Below are 27551 nucleotides of genomic sequence, written 5' to 3'. Positions count from 1 at the left end.
TTTGTAGCCTGCCGCTGCGCTCTCAGACAGCCGCTCGGAGGCCCCGCCCCTGCCCCGCCCCGCCTCGCGTCCCGCCCCGCTCCGCCCCTCCCTCCTCGGGCCGCAGTCTCGCCTGGGCAGACTCGGCCCTCACGGAGCGCTGAGCTCGGCGCACATAGGTGGCCAGGGCCGCGGGCGGGCGGGGGCGCGGGCGGGCTGCCGGCCTTGGACCGGTATGGCGGATCGGCGGCGCGCGTGGAACACGGAGGACGACCTGCCCGTGTACCTGGCGCGGCCGGGCAGCGCGGCGCAGACCCCGCGCCAGAAGTACGGCGGCATGTTCGCCGCGGTGGAGGGTGCCTACGAGAATAAGACCATCGACTTCGACGCGTACAGCGTGGGCCGCCGAGGCTCCGCGCGCACACCGCGCAGTGCTGGCCGGCTCGACGCGGTCGGCCTGCCGGGGCCCGGAGGCAGCGAGGACACGGCCAGCGACGTGAGCGATCCCTCGGGCTCGGCAGTCAGTTCGCCGGGCGAGCGCGACGAGCGACCGCCTGCGCTGCGCATCCGCTGCCCCGCGCCCCGCGACCTGCCACTCGGCCGGGACAATGGCCAGGTACCCTCGGGGCGCGCGTGGGCCGGACGGAGGGGACGGGACCCTCGGGTCGTTGGGCGTGGGGCCGCCCGAGGGCAGTGCCCGGGCAGGAGTGCTGGGGCCACTGCGGCCAGGCTTGGGAGAGCTACGGAACGCCCCTCCCCCACCCCATCATTCAGGAGGTTCGGAGAGGTTGTGCGACTCGGTCACCGTTGGCCAGCATAGTCCGTGAGACTCCAAGGGGTCTTTCGAGATCCAGCCCCCCCGCTCCAACACTGCAGAAAGGGAGAGCGAGGTTCTGAGAAGGGAAGTAAGTTGGCTAAAACCGCCACATGGTCCCTTAAAGCGCAGAGGGACCTCTGGGTTTAATTTCATCCAAGGATCCTCATTTTCTGCTTTATGAAAAGGCAGGGAGCTCTGTTCCGCATTCATCCCTTCATTTATTCACTCACTCATGAGGAATTATAGAGCACCTACTAGGTACCAGGCGCTGGGAGAGGTTCAGTGAAATGCCTGTGGTCACATGGCTTAAAGCTTAAGCTTTTCCTGAGTGCTCCCTCTGTATTTTCCGGGGGAAGGATTTGGTTAAAGATTTAGATCGTGGGGCAGACAGAACTGGAAACCGCTAGCCGCAATCACCGACATCTTCAGAGGATGCTCCCGAGTCCCACAGCACAACGCCTGTGTGCTCACTTCACAGAGCAAGTTGGAGGCAGAGAGGGGGTTTGAACCGGGGTCAGTAGCTTCCTAGACTTGGAGGTTTCCCCCCACGAAAGTGGGGAAACATCAGGGAGAGGGAACGCCGGGCCATGGGCCCTATGGCTCATCTCTCTTCAGCTGGGGTCGCCAGAGCATTGGGGGAAGATGGGTAGACGACCCAGCTTTGGGATATATGGGTGAGGTGCTTGGAAAACAGAAGTTGGAGCACCCGAGGGCCGACGAGCTGTAGCCTTACCCCAGAACTCCATGTCTGAGCACTGCTCAGGCCCCAGGCCCCTGATAGGTGCTGGGTTCCCTGTTAGCACTCTGGCCCCACCCTAGGCCAGGGTGGGTGACAAATTCATTGTAAAATTAAATCAGTTAATGCCGCTAGGTAGTGAGTATACAATAAGTGTTCGTTGTTTATTATGAGTTTGATCCTTATCATCATTTTTATTAACCCTTCTCCCCTTAAATGCTCTGAGAGGCATACAGTGAGCCCGGAGGAGGCAGAGCTTGATCTGGACAGAAATCTGGGAGGGCTTCCTGGAGGAGTGGGAGGTGGGGGCTGGGCTGGCCTGTGGCTGCTACGACCCAATAGTGGGTCTCCTCCTGCCCCCACCCCCACGCCCCGGGTCTTCAGTCTTCGTAGCTCGGGAACTCTCCGTGGTCCTGAATCCTGAGCCTCGCGAGATGAAGGTTTACAGTGAGGGTGTGTGTGTGGGGGGGGGCAAGGAATGGAGATATCGAGAGGGTCCCGTCTCCTTGTCCCTATCCTTTCTATATCTTGCCCTGCCCACCTCCTTCCCTAGTGTCCGACCTCACTTGGGATCCAGGCTTCACAGCCCCAGCGGGAGGCTTCGGGGCCGCGGACCAAGAAGCCGGGGCCAATACCGGAGAATCCTAGTTTCCAGTCAAGGCTCTGCGTCCTCTTGAGCCTCAGCTTCTTCATCTGTGAAATGGGGGTGGTATCTCCCAGCCTCCCTCAAGGCGTGGTGGAGTATCAGGGAGGCGGGAGAGCTTTGTGCACGGCCGGGAGCGTCCCTGATGGAGCTGCAGTCAATGTCACCAAAGCCAGCATCGCCCCTGGGCTCTGTCTGGGACGGCTCCTCAGCCGCGCCTCGGCCCTTGGGGACGCTGATCCCTTCACCTCTCCCACTCCTCTTTCTTCTCCCCCTCTAGCCTTCTCCCCTTTCTCCATGGCTTCTCGGGTACTGGACAAAAGGCAGCGCCTCCGGCGCGCCAAGGGCTCCAGGAGCACGCGAGGTTCGGGACTGTGGAGCCTAGGTGCTCGCGGTCTCCCTGGGGGAGAGAGTTTTACTTTCTGCGGACCGAGCAGCCACGGGGTTCGGGTTCGGGGGCCGGCGGGCCTCGCTGCTCCTGAGCTTTGCAGAGGGTGCCGGGGCCCTTCCCCCCCACCCGTAAAGCTCTTTCCCGGGGAGGGAGGAGGGGTTTCTGCGGCGCAGGCGCAGCGTCTGCCGAGGCCCAAGGCTGTGCAACTGCGGCGCTTTGTACCAGGGAAGTCCACTTGGGAGCGGTGGTCTGTTTGGCCAATAGCAGACGCGTGCCCCTCCCCCGATACGCAGGAGGTCTCCTCTCCAATCCTGGAGCTTCCCCTGCCCAGACTGAAGCCTGGGAGGGGCCCTGGTTCCTGGAACCTAGCCCTTAGCAACGCTGAGGAAGGGGATGTAGAGTCAGAGAGAGGGAGACCTGCAATTTCCGGTCAGCAACAAGAATTTAGGACCCAACTCAGAGCCAAGAATGAGCTCTAGACAAGTTGTGCAGGAACCTGGCTTCCAGGTACTGCTCTGCTGCAGCTAACATGCTTTGTATCTAAGATTTCATTCTATCTCTGTAAGCCTCAATTTCGCACCTGTGAAATGGGAAACTTATGGCCTAGTGTTCCTGGAATACTAAGCCGTTTCTATTTTGTGAACATACAACCCTATCCCCACTTTAAGGCCCAGGCATCTCTGGCCTTCTGTCCTGGACTGGAGGACTGGCCTCCAGGTGGCAGTGGAGGTAAAGGCTTCAGGCCCTAACCTGAGTGGTGGGAGCTTTACCAGGCCTGGCACCCCTCCCTCTGGTGGCAGCTGGAAGTAAAGAAGGTGGGGTCTTTTTACCGAGCCTGTGGGTTTGGCTTTTATAGGCAGAAAGTAGAAGGTTGGCATTTTAATCTGACTGGATTTGGGAGGCACCTGTCTAGCCCTCTGGGGGCTTGCTAGGGCTCCCCCCTTTCTCCCTCTTCCCTCTTTCCTCTTCTGTCAAGAAGTTCATCAAGCTAACCCAGGACTCCTGCCCACCTCTCCCCAAAGCAACACCTGGATTATAGGTGCTGGGGCTGGTGTCCACTCTCCACTGGGAACCAGGACATCCTTTCCCCCCTCCTGACCGCTAGCCTGTCCTGGGGGCTCTGGGCTCCTTAGTGCCAATGGTCTGGCTCTGCAATCAGCAATCACTGTCTGGTAGACAAGGCTCTGGGGATAAGCCGGTGGCCCCAGTGGCAGGGGGCCGTGTGATGAAAGAGGGGCTGCAGGCGGCAGAGCAGGTCAGTCACTAATTAGGGCTTTGTCTCTGGGGTCCCTGCTGCAGGGAGGGAGGGAGGCTGGTTCAGTGATGGGGGTGGGAGGAGTGGCAGAGAAAGGTTTTATGGAGAAGCCCTAGGAGGTGAGTCTGGGAGAATAGATAGGCTTCTGTCTGAGGTAAGATATTCAGAGAGGACACAGTTTGAATAAAGGCTTGGACTTGGGGCTGGAGATGTGCTCCGTCTATTAAGGGAGTGGCGCAGCGGAGGGACTAACGCAGGCTGTGGAACGAGAGGCCTGGGCTGGATCCTGGAGGGCCTCGAGGGCACCAGCAGCCGGGCCGGGTTCTGGGCGCCCGGCCCACACTCCCTCCCCCACGCAGATGTTCGGGGAGGCCTGCAGATGCACTGCTGCACACCTGTGGCGCTGCCACGGCCTCTGCCTGCGCACCCGAAGTTCATCTCTGGCTTTTAAAGGAGCCCTGAAAACCAGACCTACCCAATCCGAGAGCGAGGCCGGGGCCCAGCAGAGGGCGTGTGCGCGGGGTGGGGGTCGGAGGGGCTGGGCGGTTGGGGAGGGGGCGGGGGGCGGAGTGGGGGGGGAATCTGAGGGGAAGCGCTTCCTGGTTCGAGCAGAGAGGGGCGAATCGGGCTCGGCTCCGCGCCGCCGGGAGGAGCTGTCTGTCTGCAGCCCCCTCCTCCCGCCCTCGCCTCTCCCTCCTCCTCCCGCCCTCCTCGCGGAGCCGGGCGGTGCTGGCAGCCGGAGCGGCAGCGGCGGCGGGCGGGCCGAGCAGCCGGGGCAGCCGGGCGCGTGGGCAGCCGCGGGCGCCGAGCCTCCGTCCCTCTCTTCACTGAGCCCGGGCCTTTGTCACCGCGCCCGCGGGGAGCGGGACCGAGAGAGAGCCAGACCGGGCGAAAGCCAGCCCCACAGGTCCACCGGCCGGGCGGAGGGCGCCAGAGGGGGGCCATGTCTTACCAGGGCAAGAAGAGCATTCCGCATATCACGGTAAGCTGGGCCCCCGCCCTGGCCCCGCCGCTCTTGGCAAGGTGGTGGTGGTCGCCGCCGGGGTCGGGATCCGCTGGGGGACCTAACGGGCGGCCCCCGAGGGGCTTCCTGCGTCGCGGCGGGTGGGGCGGGGCCGGTCTCGGCCTTGCAGCCTCCTCCCCCCAGCCGCTGGGGACAATGGGGGGGAGGGCAGGCCGGCGTGGCGGGGCGGGGCGGGAGCCTCGGGTCCCTCTCCCCGCGGGCTTGCAGCGGATGGCATGGACCCGGAGGATGCGGAGCTGAACAAAAGAGGGAGGGGCGCGGTGTCCGAACCCCCTCCCTCCGGCCCTGGAGCTGAGCCTCCAGCGGGCGGCCTTTGCACAGTCTAGCTGTTGCATCTCGCGGCAGCGTTTCTTCCCCGCCAGAGTAAGGAAAATGATCGACCACCGCCCCTCCCCCCCTCCCCCCCACTCCCCGCCCAAACCGATGAAGTGGAAGTCTGGACCTAGAGGCAGCGCCATGATGGAGGAGCCCCTCCCATTCCTCACTGCAGCTAAAAATAACCTGATGGGGCGGCCCTGGCGGCTGTGTCCCGGCAAGGGTTAACACTGGGGGGTGGGAATGGTGGCGGTGGCTGAGCAGCCCTCGGTGTCCCTGGGTGTGGCCGGAAACAAAGGATCCCTGGTCTTTATGCTTTGTCTCAGGGTGGGGAGCTGAGGACACAGCGGGTCCAGAGACCTGGCCTCCACCCCATTCCCTGCCTGGCACCAGAGTTGAACCAAACCATTCCTGAGGGCTGTAGACCACAGGTGCTGGTGAAACCCATGGGCGTTGGGTGGCTGATATCTGAGCAGCCAGGTGCTGGAAGGCATGATGGAATCCTCCAGGGCAATGCTTGAGGTTTGAGGGCAGGAGACCTAGCATCCTCCTTTATCCAGAATCCAGGCTCAGGGATGGTCCCAGAACACCTTGGAGAGGGCAGCCTTGGGTAGGGGTGAAGAAGCTGACATTTCCCACTTGCCTGCCCAGTGTATTGTGGATCTTGTTTTCTTGAACCTTCTCAATAAATCTTTCGATGGAGGCACTGTCCACGTAAAGTTCTCAGAGGCTGGAGCACTGGTTGGGGGCGCAATTGAGAGGAAGGTTGGGAAAGAACTGGCACCCCTTGCCTCCCCAGAACAGCCCTGCATTCTGCCCACCTCTGGATTGAGTCTCAGAAAACTCCTCTTCCGCCCAGCTTCAGGTCTTGTCAGCAGACCTTTGCTGAGTTACCATCCAGAGATGTGCCCCCTGAGGGTGGGGACCACCTCTTGCCCATCCCTAATCCTTGCCCTCTGAGACACAGCCGTATAAGTGACCAATCCCTTAACACTGTAGTCAGCTAAGAATCAATGGAAGGGATGTGGTTGCCCTGAGCTAGGCAGTGTGGGAGGAACGAACTGGATATTTGCATGAGCCAGTCCGGGCTTTCCTACTCTCCAACCCTGACCCCAGGGGAACTGAGGCAGGAGATGGAGGTAGAGGGGATGCAGTGACTGATGAGTCAGGAACCTGGGGCACCTTTGTGGCTATTGCCCATAGCAGGTCTGTGCCCCAATTCAGGATCCCGGTTTCCAAGAAGCATGTTTAGCCAGATGGTCTTTGAGGCCAGGTGTATGGGAACAGTGCCTCCGGAGTTGCGTAGTTCTGCCTGCACAGCCGCAGCGGTCACCCTGCCTGCAGGCTGTGGCCCTCTGGAGTGGAGATAAGCTGCCCAGGCTTTTGCAGCAGACAGATCTGGGAGTGCCTCCCTGCTCTGCCTCCTTTCTGAGCCTCCGTGCTCTTATATCCAAAGTGGGCTTAGCACTGGCCATTTCACAGGACCCTTGAGCATCTGAGAGGACACTGGCGAAGTGCTTAGTGTTTTGTAGGCACACAGTAAGGGCTTCAGAACTGCTGGCTGATCCCGCTGCTTTAGTCCTTTGTGCGAAGCAGGTAGTCAACCCGTGTGTAAAAGAGAATCACATGGGGGCTTCCCTGGTGGCGCAGTGTTTGAGAGTCCGCCTGCCGATGCAGGGGACACGGGTTCGTGCCCCGGTCCGGGAAGATCCCACATGCCGTGGAGCGGCTGCGCCCGTGAGCCATGGCCGCTGAGCCTGTGCGTCCCGGAGCCTGTGCTCCGCAACGGGTGAGGCCACAACAGTGAGAGGCCCGCATACCGCAAAAAAAAAAAAAAAAAAAAAAAAAGAGAATCACATGGAGTGGATCCCACAGCTTCAATAACATGGGGAAGAGAGATGCTGAAAATGCCCCTTACTTCCTGGGAAAGCTGTCCTTGATGAAACATTTGTGTTTAATTTGGCCCACGTAGTCCACTCCAGCTAGAAAAATGTGTGGTTTAAAGGAGAAGCCAGAGAGGATGGACTTGGATGGAGCTCCTTTGTAGGACCCACAGCTTCCTGAGGACCTTTTGCTGATAATGTACGTGCTCTGACAGGAACCAGAATGCCATTAAATGAATGGATAGGCATTGTGGCTTTCCTTAACCTGTTCAATCAATAGAACTCATTTGGTAAGTTAATAATAAGCACTGGTCTGTGCCTGCCACTGTCTGGGTACTAAGGAAAGTGGGCATGAGATGGGCATGCCCTTTGCCTTCACAGGGTTTAGCAAAGACTGACATTTCAGCCTGAAATAGCAAGAAAATGTTGGTGGGGGGATGTTATAAGGGGACATACAGGAGGCTGAGGAGACCACAGCAGGGACACCCAGCCTATTCCTGGTGGGTGAGGAGGGAGGGGTTCTGTGGCAAAAGAGTGTGGCCCGTTGGAGAAACTGAAGGAAAGTCAGCATTGCAGGAGCCCGACCTCTGTGACCAAGTGTGGCTTCCCTGTGCAGTTAGAGCAAATCCTGGAGACGGTTAAGATGTTTTTGGCAGCCACGATATGTGTGGCCTGTGGAGGGACCCAGGGGGGCTTAAAAAAGGACCAAGATACAACTGTCAGCTGCATCTCCAGGTCCCCACCTGCTTGATGTTGGGTCACTGTGCTCCTGTGAGCCTCAGCTTGCTCATCTGAACAAAGGGGGTAAGGTCTCAGATTCAGCAGTGAAATTAGAGATAGGAGAGAGAGTATGTGAGCAGAGGAGGAAAAGGGACACTCCAGACAGGGCACAGTGTGGACAAAGGCAGGGGCACGGCTGAATCACAAAAATGCTGTACTCATGTTGACTATGATGTCTTTTCCTCTTTTCTCTGCCTCAGCCTTTTTCTGAGATGCTAGAGTAGCCTGCTAGAGAAGAGGGAAAAAGCCAAAACACTTGGCTTCAGCCCCCAAAGATTGTTTAGAACATTAATAAAGCTCTCTTTCTTGTGTGGCTTTTTTTCAAAAATTAATGGCATAGCCGGGATTAATTTAGTTAAAATGGTTTTTCGGTGCCCACTGCGGTGGTTAAGTGAGTAGGGGCATCCTGGGCGTGGCTCTGAGCAAACAAAGGCACAGGGCTCGTGGCCCTGCAGAAGCAGCTGTCCCAACAGAGCCACTGAAGGGGGAGGCAGGAGTGTCCACCACCATGGTTATGAAGTATTGTTATTACAGATAAGACATCATGAGTTTGCAGACCATTACAGCATTCAAAAGGATTTCCGCGATCTTTCATTGGGTTTTCAGAACAGTCCTGTGAGGAAGGCAGCCTGTTTCCCAAAGAGTAAACTGAGGATTATAGAGACTTGGAAGCTTCTTCAATGGCTTGTGGAGGAATGAAGAGGTCCCGTTCAAGCAGGGAGGGTAGATGGGCTGGTCCGCCTGGTAAGATAGTCACTGTCTGATTGAAATCTGTGTGTTTGTGTGTGTCTGTGTGTGTTAGATCAAACAGTAAAACAGTAGAGATGAGCAGAGAAGAAAGAGATTATTAAATAAAAATTACATCAGACTGAATTAGTTATTCTAATGGACAAATATGCAAAAAACTTGCTTCTTAATGAGGATAGCATTCAGCCTACCTTATAAGTATTTAGTTTATCTCATTGCCTTTTTATGCAAAGGACTTGAGATGCCTAGAGTGATTTATCCTGCATATAGTGAAATCAGAGGGAAGTAGAATAGCAAGACTGAGGCTCAAGGAAAAGCAGAGACCAAACCTGCCAGTGATTTGGACCACTGGGGGTGTGCTTCTGGACATATGGTCCTGATTCAGAGCTTCTGTCATCCAGGGCAGAGAAGCAGACATTCTCAGTTAGGTCAAGTTCATGATCAGACAGGAAGAAGTGGGCCATTCTCTTTGGGGAAGAATTATTTTAAATTACATTCTTAAAAAGTGTTTGTGAGCATACAAATGATACTGAGTTGTGACATCTTCCATAACAACGATACCAACTTAGGCCTCATTGCCTGTATCTTGTAATGAACTTGGCCAAGACTGAATACACAGGATAATGACATATGTGAATGTACCAGGCACATAGTAAGTGGCTAACAGATAGACGATAGTTCCCTTCCCCGAACTCAGGCTCTCTTTGAGGAGATGAAAATTCAAAATGGCAGGTAATCAACGACTGTTAACTGCATATCTTAACCGTTTTGTTCCTTGAACTGTGCAAGGTGTCATGAGCAGTTAAAAAATAAGTATTTCATGATCCTGACCTTTCCATCTAAGTGAAAAATTGCACATACGTGGAACGACTTAAAAATGACCAAAGGGTAAGTGTGGAATAGAGCACAGGTGTTAGAGAAGTTCAGGAAAGGGAGGGCTCAGCATTGGCAGAAGCAATAAGAGGTGCCCTCTTGGGGCTTAGGGGATGGCATGAGCTAGGTGTTGAGGGATTTGATCGGTGGAGACAAAGGAAGAGCATGCAAGGCAGGTGGAACAGCAGGGTCAAGACCTGGGCTGGTGAATGAATGTTGTCACAAGAGAATGAAGAGTTTTACATAGCTAAATCCAAGGGTGAGGATCTTGAAATAAATTTGAATGGCTGGGGGATTGGGGAATTCTACAAGGCTTTGGAAGTCAGGCAGAATGCACCCAAAGTGATGGAAATAGCCCATGGGTTCTAAGTCTGGCTTAAATGCCTATGGGGTATTTGATCTTGGACAAGTCAGTTCTCTAGGCCTCAGGTTCCTTTTCTTTACAGAGTTAGATTAGATAATTCAGCTCCTAGTTATAGGATATTATGACTTTATTCTGTGGGTAATAGGAAGCCTCTGGAAGTTCTTGAACTGGGAGGATGGTATAATGAAGGCAACATGGAAGAATGTGGATTCTGAAGCCAGACTATTTGGATTTGAATCCTAGCTGCTCCATTTACTTGCTGTGTAATTTTGGCAAATCACTTATTTTCTCTATGCAGCAATTTTCTAATTTGTAAAATGGTAATAATAGTAATACTCCATAGGGTTTTTTTTTCCTTGAGAATTAAATGACTTAATATATGTGAGATATTTAGAATAGTACCTGCACATAGTATATGCTCTATGGGTTAGCGGTTATTATTCTTACTGCAAGATGGTGTATTAGTTAGCTTTGTTCCATAGCAAACAGTCCAAAGTCTCAATGGTCTTCAGCAACATACATTTATCTCTTGCTCCTGTTACATGAGGACCTGGATTGGCTGTAGCTTTGCCCCTGGCTCTTGCGAACAATGAGTCTGCCCCTTGTATCTCCTCACCTTGAGACACAGGCTGAAGGAGCAGAGGCTTGAAGCACAAATGCCTTTAAGAAGTCCTGCTCAGCTATGGCACATTTCGTATCTGCTCATAACCATTGGCCAAAGCAAGTTGCATAATCAAGGCCTAAACTGATGGTGAAGAGCCCAGCATTAGTCTTTCTGGTGCAGATATGAGGATTAAATGTGAACATCGTGGCCCATTAGAGATGCTAATAAACACCTGTTGGAACTGATAACGAGGTGGTCAGGAAGTTTAAGGGGTGAGTTTGAAAGAAAGGGCCTGCATCGTTTCCTAGGCTGAATTAGAGTTAGGAATGATCACCAAATTGAGGCGTCTCACTGGGCAATTAGAAACACAGAACGGCATGGGGGTGAGAGGCAAGGCCCAGAGATAGAGAGTAAGGACCCATGTACAAGAGGCACTGGTGGAAGATAGGAAAATGCGAGATATTCCAGCAACCAGTGGTTCTCAGCCCATGTGCTGTGAGCACAGTGGTGTACTGAAAAAATCCTGTGTAGATGTGCTGCTAAATTTTGATTAGCATTTAAAGTTTATGTTTACTACAACCAAGTTTACAAATTGTTCTAGTAACATCTATCAGGTGGATCCCTGAGCACTCACAAACGGAACAGTATGGAATAGTGTCTAATTTTTTTGTGAGGAAAAGGAAGCTCTTGTAATGGAAAGGGGACATCAGAAGACTTTGCCCCTTGAGCATATAAGAGAACAGGGTCAGGGCAGTGGACAGTGCAGTGCCATGGTGCTGAAGAGTAAGCAAGTTCAATTAAGGAGACACTAAAGGCCCCCTGAGACGGACACAGTCCCACTGTAGTTGGGATGACATGGTAGTGATTGCTGCTGACTCATTTGGTGGTGTTTTATGTCTTTAATCCCTTCAAGACTGCTGCAAATTTTTATACCATTTGTAACTATGTCCTGAACACAGAAAGTTTGAGATTCATTGCCATAGAGAGATGCAAAGACCAAATCCTAACTTTCCTCTTAGTGAGAAAAGACAACTCTGAATTGGTGGTTTAGGAAATGGAATGGGATCTAGGATACTTCACAGAGAGGCTGGTCTAAAAAACAAGAGTAAACAGGTAAAAGGAGGGAAGTGATGGCTATGGACATATGAAGTTTCAGCTTCCTACTCCTTCCTTGGGCCCGTGCCCCAGGTGCACTCCCACTTGGGTAACTTTGGTTTGTCCACTTGACTGTGCACACTTGGAGGATTGGGACAACATCTCCTTTTCCTCAGCATCTCCTCAGGAGCACTGTTATGCATTGGTGACTCATAGCAGGGACTCCATATTCTGTGAGTGGATGAATAAAAACGATTGCAAGCTGTGCATCTTTGCTGAGTGAGGTCTTAAGACACTCTTGCATTTGACCTTAACAAATGTCCTACCCATGGATTTAGCATTTAGGTAGTTACCATCCAGAAGGAGATGAGGGTGGCATGAAGGATTTCTGGAGGTAAAAAATAAAGGCTTCCCAAGTGGTACTTTGGCAGTGGGGAGAAGGCAGGTCTGGCATATTAATGGGCTTCACTGCATTTCACACTGAAAGCAAGCTTTTACAAGAGGAATCTTCCATATATATATGTTGAATCATTAAAGTACACATTTCCCCAGGGTCTTGACTGAATAACTGCTTGGTGTTAGAACTTAGGGTCAATTCCATGGGAAAACTCCACGGTTCTGGTGCAGAATTGCATAAAGCAAAGAGGTGGCTGTTCGAGATTTTGTACCTGTCCCCAAATTATGCTGCCATGTACTTTATATCAGACCATATTCATAGCCCCTTAGGGATTAAATCCGAAGCAAATATTTGACTTATACGACCTCAAAGTTGAAAGGAACCTTTTAAATTATGTAAATTTTTCTGTGTTTGTGCATTTGAGGCGGCAGAAAGGAGTGTCCATTGCTTCTTCCCCACCCCCAGTCTCCCCTCTAGTGTAGGAATTGCAGGTACCCTCTCCTTGCCCACCTCCAGTGGCAGGGAAGTCACCACTTTACACAGCAGCCTGCTTTACTCTTGGACAGCTCTGTTGTTGGAAAGTCTTTTGTATGTAGAGGGAGAGTCTACCTTTTTTTTTTTTTTTTTTTTGAGGTACGCGGGCCTCTCACTGCTGTGGCCTCTCCTGTTGCGGAGCACAGGCTCCAGACGTGCAGGCTCAGTGGCCATGGCTCACGGGCCCAGCCGCTCCACGGCATGTGGGATCCTCCCGGACCGGGGCACGAACCCACGTCCCCTGCATCGTCAGGCGGACTCCCAACCACTGCGCCACCAGGGAAGCCCTGGAGAGACTACCTTTTGCCCTCAGAATTTTTCACAGGTTTCTTCCTCTTCCATGCTGATATTCCTAGAGGCTCTGGATGATATTTCTCAGTTACTTAGGACCTTCTCTTTTCCAAAATAGCCCCAGTTCTTTACCGCAATTTCCAAGTACAGTGTTTGGATTTTTCTCTCCTTTTTTCTCTTTTTTCCCTTTCTTTTTTGCTTTTTTTCTTTTTGCTGACCTTTATTTCTGAGCATGTAGAACAAAATGGATCCAAAATAAAACTTTAATTATTGGACACCTTCTAAACTGGTTTAAATACTTTCTGGGTCCATAGACTCCTTTGAGAAACTGATAAAAGCAATGGAAACTTTTCCCTGCTTCCTCAAATGCACAGACACAGAACATTCAGCATAGAGCATTGGGCTTCATAGGCTGGTATTCATTGTGTTGTGAGCTTTTACTTATCTTAAGTAATCCTGTGAGTTGGGTACTTTGATTAGCTCTACTAATAGAGAAAAAAAAAAAAACTGAAACACAGAGATTAAGTTATTGCTGCAGGTCACCCAGCTAAGAAGCTGTGTGGGAACAAGCTGTAGTCTCTGGGGTGAAGGATCTCATAGTCCCATGCGGGAAATGGACATATAAAAATGAGCCAAAAGATGAAGTTCTGTGCAGTTGTGAAACAATGCTAATAAGGGTGCAAGCCTTACACTTTAGGAACTCCAGGAGGTAAGCACATGTTCCTGGAAGCAGGACACTGCCCCTGACAAGGTGAGTTGGAAATCAATGGGCAGAGCAGGTGTGGCAAGAAATCCAGGTAGCAGATGCCACAGACAAAGGCACGGGGTGTGAAAGTGCAGCTCAGAGAGCCAGAATATAGTGTGAGTATACGAGTATAGCACAAGGCCAGGAGAGTGCAGGGGTCAGGCCAGAAAGAGCCTGGGAGGGCATACTTTGTCCTACGTGTGAGGACAAGCTGGTGACGGGTTTAAGGAAAGGCATGACATAGTTGCATTTGTGACCAGAAAGGTCCCTGGCTGTCGTGTGGAGGGGACAAGGCAGGCAGCAGGGAGTCAGGTGAGGAGGACTGACCTGGAGCAGGTGCTGTGGGAGGTGGAAGTCATCAGGGGGTTATGAGGACACTTCTGGAGCAGATGCAACAAGATCTACAAAAGAGTTGGGTTTGGGGTGTGAGAGGTTAGAGAGAAGCTGAAGATGGAACTGGGCACTTGAATGAGATTTATCTCCCCACAGTGGGAAGACTTTAAAAATCAGGCACTAAGCTCTGTCCACACATTAATTCATTTAACTTTCAAAACCACTCTCTGCATTATAGATGGAACACTGAAGCGCAGAGAGGTAAACGTGCCTAAGGCACAAGGGTAGTAAGTGTGGGACCCAATTAGAACTCAGGCATTCTGGCCTCTACTGCCATGTCCTTAACCAGCAGACAGCGCAGCCTCTTTGTTAAATGAGTATTGAATGAGGTAATCGTTGTAGAAGCATCTGGCTTACAGGAGGCGTTGTCAGTGTTTATCAGGTGAACAGGTCTCTGCCTTTAATGTCTTAATACTAGAGAGCCCTTTCCAACTTCCAGAGCCCTTTAATCTGCCTTACTCCCTTTTGGCCACAGTTGCAACAATCCTGTCAGAAGGACTGGTGAGGTTCATGGCATTGGGAATGGGCTTCAGATGTATGGTCTATTCCTGCTTATTCCCATTTTTCAAAGGAAGGAACTGAGGCTCAGACATCTTAATTGGTAGAGTGAGGGGAACACCGGGATAACTACCACGGGACGCTGGGCTGTCACTTTGTAGGTACCAGGTGGTACTAGGTTCATGTTTGACTCCACCATCTCCTGGCTGTGTGACCTTGAGCAAAATCACTTCCCTTCTCTGAGTTTCCTTATTTGTAGCCATAATACCCACTTCTTAAGGTGACTTCAGAATTAAAAATGAAAACCCATGTAATGCAGAACCGATACTTAGTGTGTACTCAGGAATGTGGTTTTCTTGAGGGCAAAGGATTTCTGTTCAGATTGCTTTATATAAGGTAAAAGGCAGAGACGAAAAAATGCAGAAATGGGTCTACACATACATACAGATTTAGCTAGCATCATCCTTCTATAGGGAGCCTGAAGACCTTGCCCACTCCTGGGGTCATGATAGAGGTGTGTTATTTTAACGCCAGATACTCCATCAGGGGATATTTCCTGAATGTCTGTCAGGTACAATGGAGCGTGAAATCTCGCTGTTAAAATTGCAGTTGTCATGGAAATGGGCCTGAGCTCACAGAAAAGGCCTGCAATCCATGGGGACCACCTGTATTTCTGATTCATGAAGGAGGAAAATGCCACTGTGTCCCTGACCCATGCGGGTGGGAACAAATGTGTGCTTGTTATATTCAATCTCAGGCCTGTCGCCACTTCCAGGGTTGCTTTCCTGAAAAGTGTGGCAAAGCACCACCGGCTGACAGGCTGTCCCCTGAGGCAAAACCAAAGGCAAATGGGCTGGGTTTCTGTGAATAAATATGAGTGCGCAGCTGCACTGTAGGCAGCACTTGCCACTGCAAGGAGGCTGGTTGGGCAATCTGTGAGGGGAGCCAGGGAGGAAGGGGGCTCTGGTCATTAAAGGTAGGAACAGAGTCCTGGGTTTATGAAGTATTTGAGCTGGAAAATCTCTCAGACAGCAATCACTGTGGCTGTGACTTCCAGCACAGAATTTGGATGGTGTATCAATTCACTTTGATGCAATAATGCCACGTAACAAACAACCCTGTAATTCTGTGGCTTACAATAACAAATAGTTGTTTGTTGTTCACAGGTCTGTGGGTGGCAGAGGCTTAGGAGGGCTTAGCTAGATTTATCTTCAGGCTTCTTCTTGGGTCAGGCATGCTCCTCATAGCATCTCATTCTGGGACTCAGACTGAAGGAGACACCATTCCTTGGGTCCTGTGGTTTTCATGGTGGAGGATGGACTCTCAAGAAATGGAGCTGGAACCCACCTACCTCTTAAAAGCTTGTGCTCAGACTGGTGCAGTCACATCCACTCTCATTCTGTTGGTCAAAGCAACTCAAGTAGGCACACCCACAGTCAGTGCGGCCGGGAGAGCCCTGCACCCACATTGGAGCATGGCAAGGGTGGGAAGGCAGGAAGGATTGTGAAAGAAATAACACAATCTATCACAGAGGGTCTCCATCAAGAATATCTTAGATGTTTGTTAATAACAAATTCCTGGCCCATAAACTAGATCTGGCAAATGAAAATCTTGAGAAAAGCACCTAGATTGGAGTTTTTAGCAGACAATCCCAGTGGATTTTCAGGATTATCTAGACTCTGGTGCCATGTTGTGAGTTGTACTTGCATGAGTGAGGGGTGTGCCTACCTGTCCTACTGAATGTTTGAGTTGCAGCGTGAGCCTTAATGTCAGTGACTTGTAGAGTCTGAAGGACTAATAACTTTCAGAACTCACCTTGGCTTCTCCTCGCCTTAGGAGAAAGCCGTTTCACCTGCACTCAATGCATGGGCAAGCACATTTCTACCAAATGCGGCTTCCCTTATCTTTCTGAGACTCGTTTTCACGCTTGCCCTTTGGAGAGGAAGATATTCTTCATCTTTCCAGGAGTAACTTTTCATTTAGTTTCTCTGAGCCCCTTCCCACGGATAAATCGGGCAGCCTCATCAGAATCTGTATGCACCTGCAGCCCCGGGATGAAGCTGCCCTTTTCGTGTGAAGGCCAGACCTCTGAGATCCGTTTTTGGCACTCATTCATTCACTGACCCCAGATTCTGATGTGTGTATTAGTGAAGCATTGTGGGAGAGGGGACGTGGGAGTGTCACATACCCTCCCCACAACTTCCTGGGTGGGATAATTAAAGTATTGATAGGGTGGCACTCAGAGTGAAATGTATTTGAAACCAACCACATACACTGTGAAACATAATCTATGATTATTTTTGTTCCGTGGCGGTGTAAAGATTACAGATATGCCTGTGAGCTGAGAAAGAAAAGCAGTGAGGAACTCCAAGCCTGGGTGAGGTAGGAGGGAGAGGGATCTTCAGGGTCCCAGGGTTTGGAGAAACCTCGCTGTCCCAGTGCCCAGTGGTGTTTCAGGACCACGGACAGCACGACATTCCCCTTTGCTTTCCTCATTTACAGCGTGGAACCTGGAAACTGCAGAACACTGCTGTGTATATACTATTTATTTTGCTGGACTGTTCTCCTTCTCCTCCATTTTTCGGCTTCATGAGCTTCTCATATTTCAGAACCCAGATCAAACATCTTCTCCTTGATGATATAGTCACTGCCTTTCTCTGTCTCTGTAGTAACAGCTTTTGTTCTCTACTGTTTTTCAGATAGCCAAGGTTGCTAAACTAGCGATTTTGGGGTAAGCTGTTGGTTTGATGAGAGTAGCACCTCTTTTTTCTTCCGAGGCTCCGCAGACCGTAATGAGTTTTCTACTCCTCTGACTTTGCATTGGAAACGACCGACTTTATTCCCACCATGCAGGGAAGGAGGGAGAACCGAATGCAGGGAGGCGTCATGCTTCGCTCAGGGACAGACAGTGATGCAAAAGATGCACTGTGATCTAGACCTCCCCTCCTAGTTGAGGCTGACTGTTGTTTATTTTGCTGTTGTGGGGGTAAGAACATCTGAAGCTTTAAAGGCTCATTTCTGTAAGCGGCACTCAACAGAGCAGTTAATGTTTGTGAAGAGAGCAAAGGCACCCCGCCAACACCAGCTCTTCCCTCCCGGTTGGGCTGGAGTGGAGATTAATGGTAGGTTTGGAGAAGAAGGCCTTCCCTTCTCTGGGGTACTCCTCTGACTCCCAGGATATTGGCAACAGAGAAGTGATGAGGTTTAGGTGGGCCCCTTGTGAGAAGGCCTTCCAGCCTCACCTGTATTAGACAGGCTCTGCATTAAGCAGGCTTCTATTCCCAAGCCACAGGGTTAGGCTTTCAGGGAGTTCTAAAAGCAGAGAAGAGAGGTTTCTGATCTGTCAGTCTACACTTTCCTCCTTTTCTCTTTATTTCTCCCCTCCCCCTTTCCTCCCTTTCGTTCTTCCCTCTTTGCTTCATATTCCCTTCTCTTTTATCACTCCTTTATCTCACTTTCCTCTTCTCTCCTCCCTCCCTCTGTCATTTCAAACACTCTCTTTTTCTCCCTCCCTCTCTCCTTGCCTCCTGGCTGTCACCCCCTCTCCTCCCACTCAGCAAACACTTGCTAAACACTGTGTAAGGTTTATGCCTGGTCCCTGGGGCTTTGGCAATGACTCACACAGGGCTGTCCTGGCCGTGGAGGGGTGTCCAGCCCAGCAGGAGACGGGCACTTGAACAGTGACCATGGTGTGATGAGTATTGTTGGGAAGCTGTGTGCAAGGGGCCACGGGGACATAGGGAGGCACCTCAGGTCAAGAACTACCAGAAAGATCTACCTTGTGGAGAGTTTGGTATTTTGCTTTCCCACCTAACATTTTATTGTCTAGTGCTGTTGTTTATCCTTAAATATTCCTGGAGAATATTTTAGTAGCTGTATAGCTGTATATCACCCCATTAGTGGTGTGGTTGCAAGATTGTCCGTAATTGTGGTTCACCTCTTTGTGTATAATTCTTTGACTCTGTTTGGGATATTTTCCTGAAGACAAATTCTCAGCATTAGATTCCTAGGTCAAAAGTTGTGAACAAGGGCTTCCCTGGTGGCACAGTGGTTGAGAGACCGCCTGCCGATGCAGGGGACATGGGTTCGTGCCCCGGTCCGGGAAGATCCCACATGCCGCGGAGCGGCTGGGCCCGTGAGCCATGGCTGCTGAGCCTGCGCGTCCGGAGCCTGTGCTCTGCAACGGAGAGGCCACAACAGTGAGAGGCCCGCGTACCGCAAAAAAAAAAAAAAAAGAAAAAAAAGTTGTGAACAATTTTAAGACTCTTGACATACTTTGTAAACGTGGCTGACGCTTACTCTTATTCAGAAATCCCCGCTTGGAGGAAAATGTAAAGGTTATCAGTTTCTCTTCTTCCACTTCTGCCCAGCTTTTGGGTGATGCTTCGGTTCAGAAACTTTTGTAGGTTTGAGTTCTTCTGTGACGAAAGCCCCTTTCATTAGCATCGACACCAGCCTAGCCTCACCTCTGCTCGTGGCAGTAGAGTCCCCATGAGCCAGCACCTGCTTGCCTCTCCAGCTTGCCCACCCTGAGGTCGTACTTCAGCCGAAAAACCACTTACCCCCAAGCACACCAGGCTCCCCCAAACCCCGTACCTTTGCCCCGCCATTCCCTCTCTCTGCAATCTCTTCCCTCCTTTGCCATGTGGCTAATCCCTACTCGTTCTTCAAGCTCAGAATAAGCATGATTCCCCTGGAAGGGCTGGAGTGGAGGTGGCCTCTGCTCCCACCACCCCTCTGTCCCAGCCCGTCCCACACTGGAGTGCAAAGGTCTGCTTATGACTCAGTCTCCCCCACTGGCCTGAGACCTCCTTAAGGACAAAAACGATTTCTTTTAGCTGCACACATTCTTTCCTTAAGCAAATAATTTATTGTAGTTCCTGCTACAGAAAATGGCACAGAATAAACAATGTGTAACTCTGCTGAGTAGTCACCACTGGTGGGCCTGGGCAAAGCGCTTTATATATGTACCCCGTGGGGTTCTCCCACAGCCCTGTGAGGCAGGGACAGTTATCCCCAATTTATAGATGAGGAAACTGAGGCTTGGAGAGGTTAAGTCATGTGGATAGCAAATGGGCAAGAATCGGAAGCTGCATCTGTCTGACTCTGGACGTTTTGCTGTTATACAAACACTGATCCAAGGACGTGAGCCATGCTGAGCAGAAGTCTCTTTAGGTCACTGCTGTCACCCTGGAAGGAATGGGCAGTCTCTGGCTTACCCTTGCTGTTTGATTTCTGTTGAATTTTTAATGAGATAGTTCATTTTTTTTCAAGGTCTTTAAACAGTGAATTTTGTACAGAGTTTGTCACTGTTCATATCTGTCGACTATTTGCTCCTCGTGGTAATCCTGGGAGAGGCAGGGTATTGTTTTTTTTCTTTTAAATGTGTGACTTTTATTAAATTCTTAAAAGTTAGGTATCATAAAATTCACTGTTTGGGGAGGGGATGTTTCTTTAGGCTTTCACACTTCCACTTCCTGCATGAAGAAAGGGAATCCTGGAGAGCTAGGTCCTCAGGTTCTTTCTAAATTGCATCTGATTATGGGGTGTCATGGATTCTACAGGGTGAACATGTTTAAAAACGTGATAAAAGTGTGTTTGCTGGAGCGAATGCTGGACAGGAGGTTAGGAAACCTTGCGTCTAACCTCCACGCCTATTGGTTGTGTGAATTTGAGAGTTCAGCTCATCTTGAGCCCCATTTCCATCTGAGGTTGACTAGACCTCGCATTCCACAAGAACCACTCAGCACAACCAGGCGTGGAGAGCGTCAGTGTCGTAAAGCATGTTTCCTAAGGTGTCTTCTGAGGAGGAGTCTCTTTGTCAAATGTCTCACAAAATGAAAGGGTCTAAATTTGGAAAAGATCAAACTCAGTTCCCCTCTTGACTATTCACATTACACATCAGCAGAGTGAAGGATCTGGGAATTCCTGACATAAAAACGATCTTTGCTTCTCTTTAACCCAGAATTTTCTAAACTCACTACACCTGGGAATTTCCTTTGGGCTCAGCCTCTAATAAAACCCCTCTGGGCTAGAGTTCCAAAGAACACGGTTTTGAAAGTGCCAATTGAAAGGCGAACACAGTACTAACTTTAAGGAAGAAAAGAAAAAAGTCACATCAGCTCTTGCCTTCTGGTGGGCTTATTTTTTAGAAACATGCTGGCCCCTGAGAACAGAAAGAGCCGGGACCCTGGCAGTAGCTGCCCACAGTATCTGCTGGTAGTTGGTAGGGAGGGGGCGTGGATTTGAACATCTGATTCTGGGGAGGGCAGAGCAGGGTGGGGCTGATCTTCTGGCGTGCAGCGCATTAAATACCACCTTTCAGGATTAGCCTGAAAAGCCTTCTATTAAATGTGACAAGGCAAACGGCTGCCTGTGGGAGGCCATGTTCCAGAAGCCAAGCACCAACTGCCAATGACTCACATTTTCCTGCTTTCTGGTGCCCGGGTAAACCTGCATACCAGCGTGTCTCTGCTTCTGGATATGCAGAGCCCATGCCTCTTTCCCTAGGTCCTGGCTTCTGTCTTATGGCTAAGAGGGAGGTTGTTGGCCCTGGGAGTGACTGAGCTTGAAAGCCCCTTCTTCCAGAGACCCTTCTCCTCGAGAACAGGACATACTTCTCTTCCTTGGCTCGTGGATCATAGTTCTTTGTCTTACGGCTGTGATGCCTTTTCTCTCCATCTTCACCCATTCATCCTTCAAGAATCAGTTCAGGCATCCATCCATCCATCCATCCATCCATCCATCCATCCATCCATCCTGCCAGGCTGTGTCCAAAGTATCAGAGATGCAGCAATGAAGAAAATAGATGAAATCTCTGCCCCCATAGAGCTAAGTCTCTTAAGAAACTTCACGGACAACTCTAGGTGGTGCCATCCATCCACAGCAACGTGTCTATGATTGGCTGTGCCTGACACAGCCAGTGGGTAACACACCACAGCTCTGATGTCAGTGGGACAAGTCACATTTTTAAACAAACATGTAAATAGAGACTATGTCAGATATACTATATTAAGTACTATGTAAACATAAAGTGGGTAAGAGGTGAGGGGTCTGCAGGCAGGGCAGCGATGTAAGGTGTTCCAAACAGGGCAGTCAAGGGGGGGGCTGTCAGGTAAGTGACACTGAGCAGAGACCTGAAGCAAATGAGAGTGAATTTTGCCTACATAGTAGGATTCCAGATTAAATAGGGTCTCACTGACTTGGCTTTCACTCTGGGGAAAATATACTGCGACAAGAACCCACTGGAGGGTTCTGAGCAGCAGGCTGCGTGCTCTGTGTCTGCTCAGCAAGCCTTGCCTGATTCCTGAGTTTGGGTGAAACCCTTCTTTTCCAGGCTTGTGCAGCATCCTCTGCCTTCCTCTCATGGTCAGTGCTGTGGGACCACTGGCACAGATCTGAGGCACATTCTGTGACAGAGGGTTCCTAAGAGTGTCCCGGCAGGATCAAGCCCCAGTTGCTCACAGTGTTAGCCAGATCAGTGTCTGCCTCCCTCACTGCACTTCGTGGAATCACCTCCCAGAATCACTGCTTGCCTCTAAATCCTTGTCTCAGGCTCTGCCTCCAGGGGAACCCATGCAAGACACTCCTTCTGAGGTGGCTACCCTGAATCGTTGCTGTCTGTTTCCTGCCCAGAGGGTGGGGCTTAAGGGCAGAAGCTGAGTTTTATCCATCACCCCACCTCCAGCTAGGAGATAATACAAATAGTAAATATGCACGTGGCAAAAAAATTCTCAGCCTCCAAGGAATGCAAATTAACAAATACTAATGATAACCAAGGGTGTTTTGGTGGCCTCAGGATGGCAAATTGGGGAAGCACTTTTGGAAAGCAATCTGGTCATATTTATCAAGGGCTGAAAGCAAGGTTTATACTGTTTGACTCAGTTGTTACATTTCTGAGAATTTAGCCTAACAAATAGTACAAATTCAGGGAAAAGCTTTGTGCGTGAAGATGTTCATTATAGCAATATGTATCATTGTGAAACATTAAAAAGAACAATGGGGGAAATTAACAATCTATTGTGCATCCATATAATGGAATATTTTGTAGCCACTTAAAAATTATGGTTATGGTAAAATGCAAAAAAGGACACAATCGTGTTTTCTTTTTAGCTCCTAGAATTTGCTACATCCCTTGCTGCCTCTGGGACCTGGCACACCATTTCTCTGCCCAGACACTCAGCACTCATCATACTGGCCTTCTCCCCAACCCTTTGTTTGGTCCAGCTTATCCAGAATTATTTTCTCTATCTGAGCTTGCCTTACCTGACCTTTAATAAGGTTGGCAGCCCTTTTACTCTGTGGCCACGGTGGGCACCCTATACTTCTCCTCTTTCGGAATCCCACCTACTCCCAGGATTTGTGAAACCTCTGTCTCTCCCTCATCAGCTCCATGAGAGCTCATTCTACCCTGGCTCATCAGGACCTGGCCCTGGGCTTGGAGCCGAGGCAATCGGCTGGTATCTCATGGGTGCATGGGTGAGTGAATGGCTATGTGTGTTAGAATCACAAATATGGAAAATAGAGGGAAATCGGAGAAAAACATCAGAACATTGATTGGAGGTTTTCTGGGGGAGTTGCATTTATTTTTTGGTCATTTCACTATCTTTTAAAATGTCTCTAGGCTTCCCTGGTGGCGCAGTGGTTGCGAGTCCGCCTGCCGATGCAGGGGACACGGGTTCGTGCCCTGGTCCGGGAAGATCCCACATGCTGCGGAGTGGCTGGGCCCGTGAGCCATGGCCGCTGAGCCTGCGCACCCAGAGCCTGTGCTCTGCAACGGGAGAGGCCACAACAATGAGAGGCCACCGTACCGCAAAAAAAAAAAAAATAAATAAAATAAAATGTCTCTAAATTGAGTTTTATTATATTCAACAGTTAGAGATTATGTACTATTTATAGGTGAAATTATGTGATATTTGGGATTTGCTCTATAAAATCTCAGCAAAAACAAAGCCAAAGTGTTTGGAGGGGAAAGGGGTAAAAGGAGAATGGTGAAGTATTTAAAGAATCTGGGTGAAGGTTCTCAGGGGGCTTTTTAATACCATTTCTTTACTTTAGAAAATTTTTATGTTAAAAGTTAGAAAGGGCCTCCCTGGTGGCGCAAGTGGTTGAGAGTCCGCCTGCCGATGCAGGGGATACGGGTTCGTGCCCCGGTCTGGGAGGATCCCATATGCCGCGGAGCGGCTGGGCCCGTGAGCCATGGCCGCTGAGCCTGCGCGTCCGGAGCCTGCGCGTCCGGAGCCTGTGCTCCGCAACGGGGGAGGCCACAACAGTGAGAGGCCCGCATACCGCAAAAAAAAAAAAAAAAAAAAAAAAAAAAAAAAAAGTTAGAAAGAAAAAAAACATTTCCTGGCTCTTCTCTAATGACATTTACTACTTTGCTTGGCTTTTCAGAGTGACCGACTCCTCATCAAGGGTGGACGAATCATCAACGATGACCAGTCCTTCTATGCCGATGTCTACCTGGAAGATGGACTCATAAAGTGGGTTGACCAAACAGACCTTTTAAGAAGCCCGTCTCCCTAGGCTGCCTGGCCCTTAGAGGGACTGGAAGGCTGGCGCTCTGCCCCAGAATGAATGTGCCAGCTCTTGTGACTCTCAGGGATGGAGAGATGTGGGGAGGTGCAAACCATGGCTGTAGAAGGGGCTTGTGTTTGTTGAGCGCCCCGTGAGCACACCAGGCTCCCTGCCATGGCGCTCACGCAGGCCATGATGCCCACAGAGGCTGTGAAGTACACATGCTGGCCCCTCTTCTGTTCTTGAGAGGGGGGGCCATGGGGTTAAGTGGCTGTCCCACGTTGCAGAATGAGTTAGGGGCAAGGCCTCGATTCCAACCTAGCTCATCTGACTGATTCACAGCTCTTTTTTCTACCTGCCCAGAATTTCTGGAATTGGGTGGAGGGGGCTGGGAGAGAAGGAGTCATGTTTAGGCCCCAGGCAGAGCCTTGGCATTTAAAGGGAAGACATGCCTTGGGATTGGAGGTCTCCTTTGCCTCCTCCCCATTAGCTGCCCCTTTCAGCCCTGCTAGGACCTCCCAAGTGTGTTAGTCTGTCTGGGCTGCCATAACACAACACCCCAGATGGCATGGCCTACACAACAGAAATTTATTTCTCCCAGTTCTGGAGGCTGAAGGCCAGGATCAAGGTGCCAGCAGGATGGTTTCTCCTGAGGCCTCTCTCCCTGGCTTGCAGACAGACGTCTTCTTGCTGTGTGCTCACGTGGCCTTTGCTCTGTGTGTGTGCCTCCAGTTTCTCTTCCTCTTATAAGGACATCAGCCCTATTGCACTAGGACCCCTGACCTAGCAGCCTCATTTTAACTTAATTACCTGTTTAAATACCTTATCTCCAAGCACAGTCATATTTGGAGGTATTGGGGCTTCAGTATGTGGATTTGGGGGACACAATTCAGTCCATAACACCAGACAGTGGTTTTTACATGGTTTCCACATTTTACCATCTGCTGCTCGGCCTCTTCTTCTGGAGTCTGGAAGAGTAGAGTCAGAGACCATCTCAGGATCCAGTTTGGGCAGCTGGCACTGGAAGGAAAGGCAGAGGAGGTGTGAGCAAGGCCAAGCTCAAACAGGAATGGGGTCTGTTGGTGGGCCCATCCCGGGGCCATGTATGCTGTGATGATGATGATGATGGTGAGGAGGAGAAGGAGGAAGAGGGAAGAGGAAGAGGAGGCTGTGGATTGTCATGAGCATTAAGAGACCATCTGTGCAAAGGCCCTGTGAAGAGTAGGTGCTCAAGGCAGCATTGAGCCCTCTCCCGCCTCCCTCTGCCTGCCCCCACCCCTAGTCCTGGATGGATCTGACGATTTCTGGGCCAACTCAGGCCTCACCTCCTCCAGTTCATCCCCCCCCCCCACCAGCTCACTCTTCCCAGCCGCACTGAAAACTTGGTGTTTGCAGAACTTGCCAAGCACTCTCGCCTGGGAACAACCTTGCACCCATGAATTCTCCACCTGAAATGCCTTGCCCCTCCCCCCATTCTCGTTTCATGCCCCTGCCCCTCAACTCCCGTTTGTCCTATGGGCCCAGCTTGTGTGGCTCCTCTTCCAGGAAACCTTCCAGAGCCCAGGCTCTTCCTCTGTACAGGCTACCACTCCCCCTGTGCTGGCCGCCTCTCCCCCCTGGTTTGCATTTGCCCCTGACGAGGGGTCTTGCCTTATTGCCTCCCAGCCAGGGACCTGGCACAGTGCATGGATGGATGGGACCCTGGAGTGTTGAAGCAAGTGTAACTTACAAACACTGACACATCAGATGGTGGGGACCTCGATCTCAGCCAGGGTACAGCCTGGAACCAGAAAGGAGATAAAGGCAGATGGTGGGGTGGGGTGCGGTGAGATGCATGATAAAGTGAGGTTCCTAACTCACCACTGCTTAGATAAGGCACAACCAATCGGCACCGAGTTCCCCGCTTATGTGGGACCTCTGGGGTCCTGGGGACAAAGAGACACGGAGAACCCTTTCATGGGACCACCATTCCCACCGGCGACACAGTTGGAGGTTGGAAGGCTGTGTGAACACCTGGAGACTTAGGACTTAGGCCACCCAGGGTATTCAGGAAATAGGCAGTTTCCGTAAATTCAATATTTGTCCGCTCCTCTTAGTGGGAGACGCCTTTTACTTTTAACCCTGTTGCTGAAAAGCTTTCTAAGCACCAGTGCTGCTTTTCCTGCCTTATTAAGCAGAGCGAGTGTCTGTCTGAATGCCTTGCAGGGTCTTCAGATGGTCACGTGGGGCACAGGTCCCCGCTGACTGAGAAGGAGGTGTGGAAGGGGGGAAAGCCTGAGGGACCGCTTGGCATGAGGAGGCTCGGTTATTTCCCTTCACTTTGATTAAACCCCAAGAATCCTTTCATTTTGCGGCCATTCGCCAAGTTTTACTAAAAGCTGTTCAGCTGGGTTTGTGCAGAATCCGTTATGATTCATCGAGGGCTCCATCCCATTGGCTGAGCATTGGAGAATCAGATGCTGATGGCGCAGGACTTTTTTCTGAGTGACGGTGAGGGTGGCATTGGGGTAAGGGCAGGGTTTCTCCAGCTTCCTTCCTCTCTTCCCTTTCCTTCCATGCACACTGCCGCTGAGAACCATTCAGGGAGTCTTCCTCCTAATTCATGGGGGGCGGGATTCCATTTAGTTTAATCCCAGTTTGGGGAGAATCTGCTGCTTCTGCAGAAGGGAAGCAGGGAGACAGTGGAGCTTGGTGGGCAGAGCCTGATACTAGACTTGGGGACACTGGGCTTGAATCCAGATCCAACGCTGACTTGCTGTGTGGCCTTCGATAAGTCACTGCCCCGCCCCGGGTCCCGTTTTCCTCTTTTGCAGAATGTGAATACTTCCTCCCTCACAGTTTGTTGGCAGGGGATTAGAGAGGGTTTGTTAATAGGCGATGATCTGCCTGCTAAGAATGGCCCTGAACTGTAGAACTTTTGGCACCGCAGTGTGGCGGCGGAGTCACAGACCGGGATCAGATTGGGCTGTGCCGAGTGTCTGCTCATGCCCATTCTGATGGGGCTGAGCCCGTTCCTTTGCCAGTGCTACGCATTCTAAACATCACTCCGTTTTCTTTAGAAGCTAGTGTGAGCACACATGAGACCGTCGGTGAAGGCCTTATTAGAAGAGAGTCCTATAGTTGGTGCTCAATAGCAGTTCACTGCTCTTGTTGTAAAGCTTGGGGGTGACTTCTCTGAACCCTGTTCCCTTCAGCTCCTGGCACATGGCCATGAGCTTGGAGATGGACGGTGAGAAGATTGGACCAGGACCAGGCAGGATTCTGTACACGACGATGGGAATTACGGAGGGAGTGGGGTGGCGGTTAGAAGCAGCAGCGGCCACAGTTGTAGCGCTAGTGGAATTGGCAGAAATGCTGACATTTCCTGGGGCTCACCATGGTTCTGGCACTGCGCTTGGACTAGACCAGTTTCTGGTTTCAGGGTAGACAGTGTGCAATGCTCCAGTTCTGTGGAAGAGCCCCAGGTAGAGCCCCGTCACTTCTGTGCCCCGACGTGCCTGGACCAGCCGGCCCAGGAGTCCAGAAAAGCAAGGAGGTTTCGCACCTGCGTGTGGATTCTGTTTGGGGCCTGACATTGCGGTCACTGAAGGAACATTTTCCTGTCTTCATTACTGGTGTTTTTAGGTAACTTGGAAAAACTAATATCGGGGCCACATCCCAAGAGTTTAGAA

The 27551-nt window shown here is 51.0% G+C and overlaps 1 protein-coding gene across 1 annotated transcript in view; it reads left to right on the top strand.

Moving 5' to 3' along the window:
* Positions 1-214: 214 nt before the first annotated feature.
* CRMP1 (collapsin response mediator protein 1) overlaps positions 215-27551 on the top strand; it is a 69666-nt gene continuing 42329 nt past the window's right edge. Inside the window, exons 1-2 of the mRNA XM_060087599.1 lie at positions 215-595; positions 23758-23846. Of these exons, the coding sequence (XP_059943582.1) occupies positions 215-595; positions 23758-23846 (470 nt within the window). The remainder of the gene's footprint in view (positions 596-23757; positions 23847-27551) is intronic.

Source organism: Mesoplodon densirostris, chromosome 1 (genome assembly GCF_025265405.1).
Source record: "Mesoplodon densirostris isolate mMesDen1 chromosome 1, mMesDen1 primary haplotype, whole genome shotgun sequence".
In the NCBI taxonomy this organism is placed as follows: Eukaryota; Metazoa; Chordata; class Mammalia; order Artiodactyla; family Ziphiidae; genus Mesoplodon; species Mesoplodon densirostris.
Note: the sequence above shows the minus strand (reverse complement) of the source record. Positions and strands in the feature narration are given on the sequence as shown.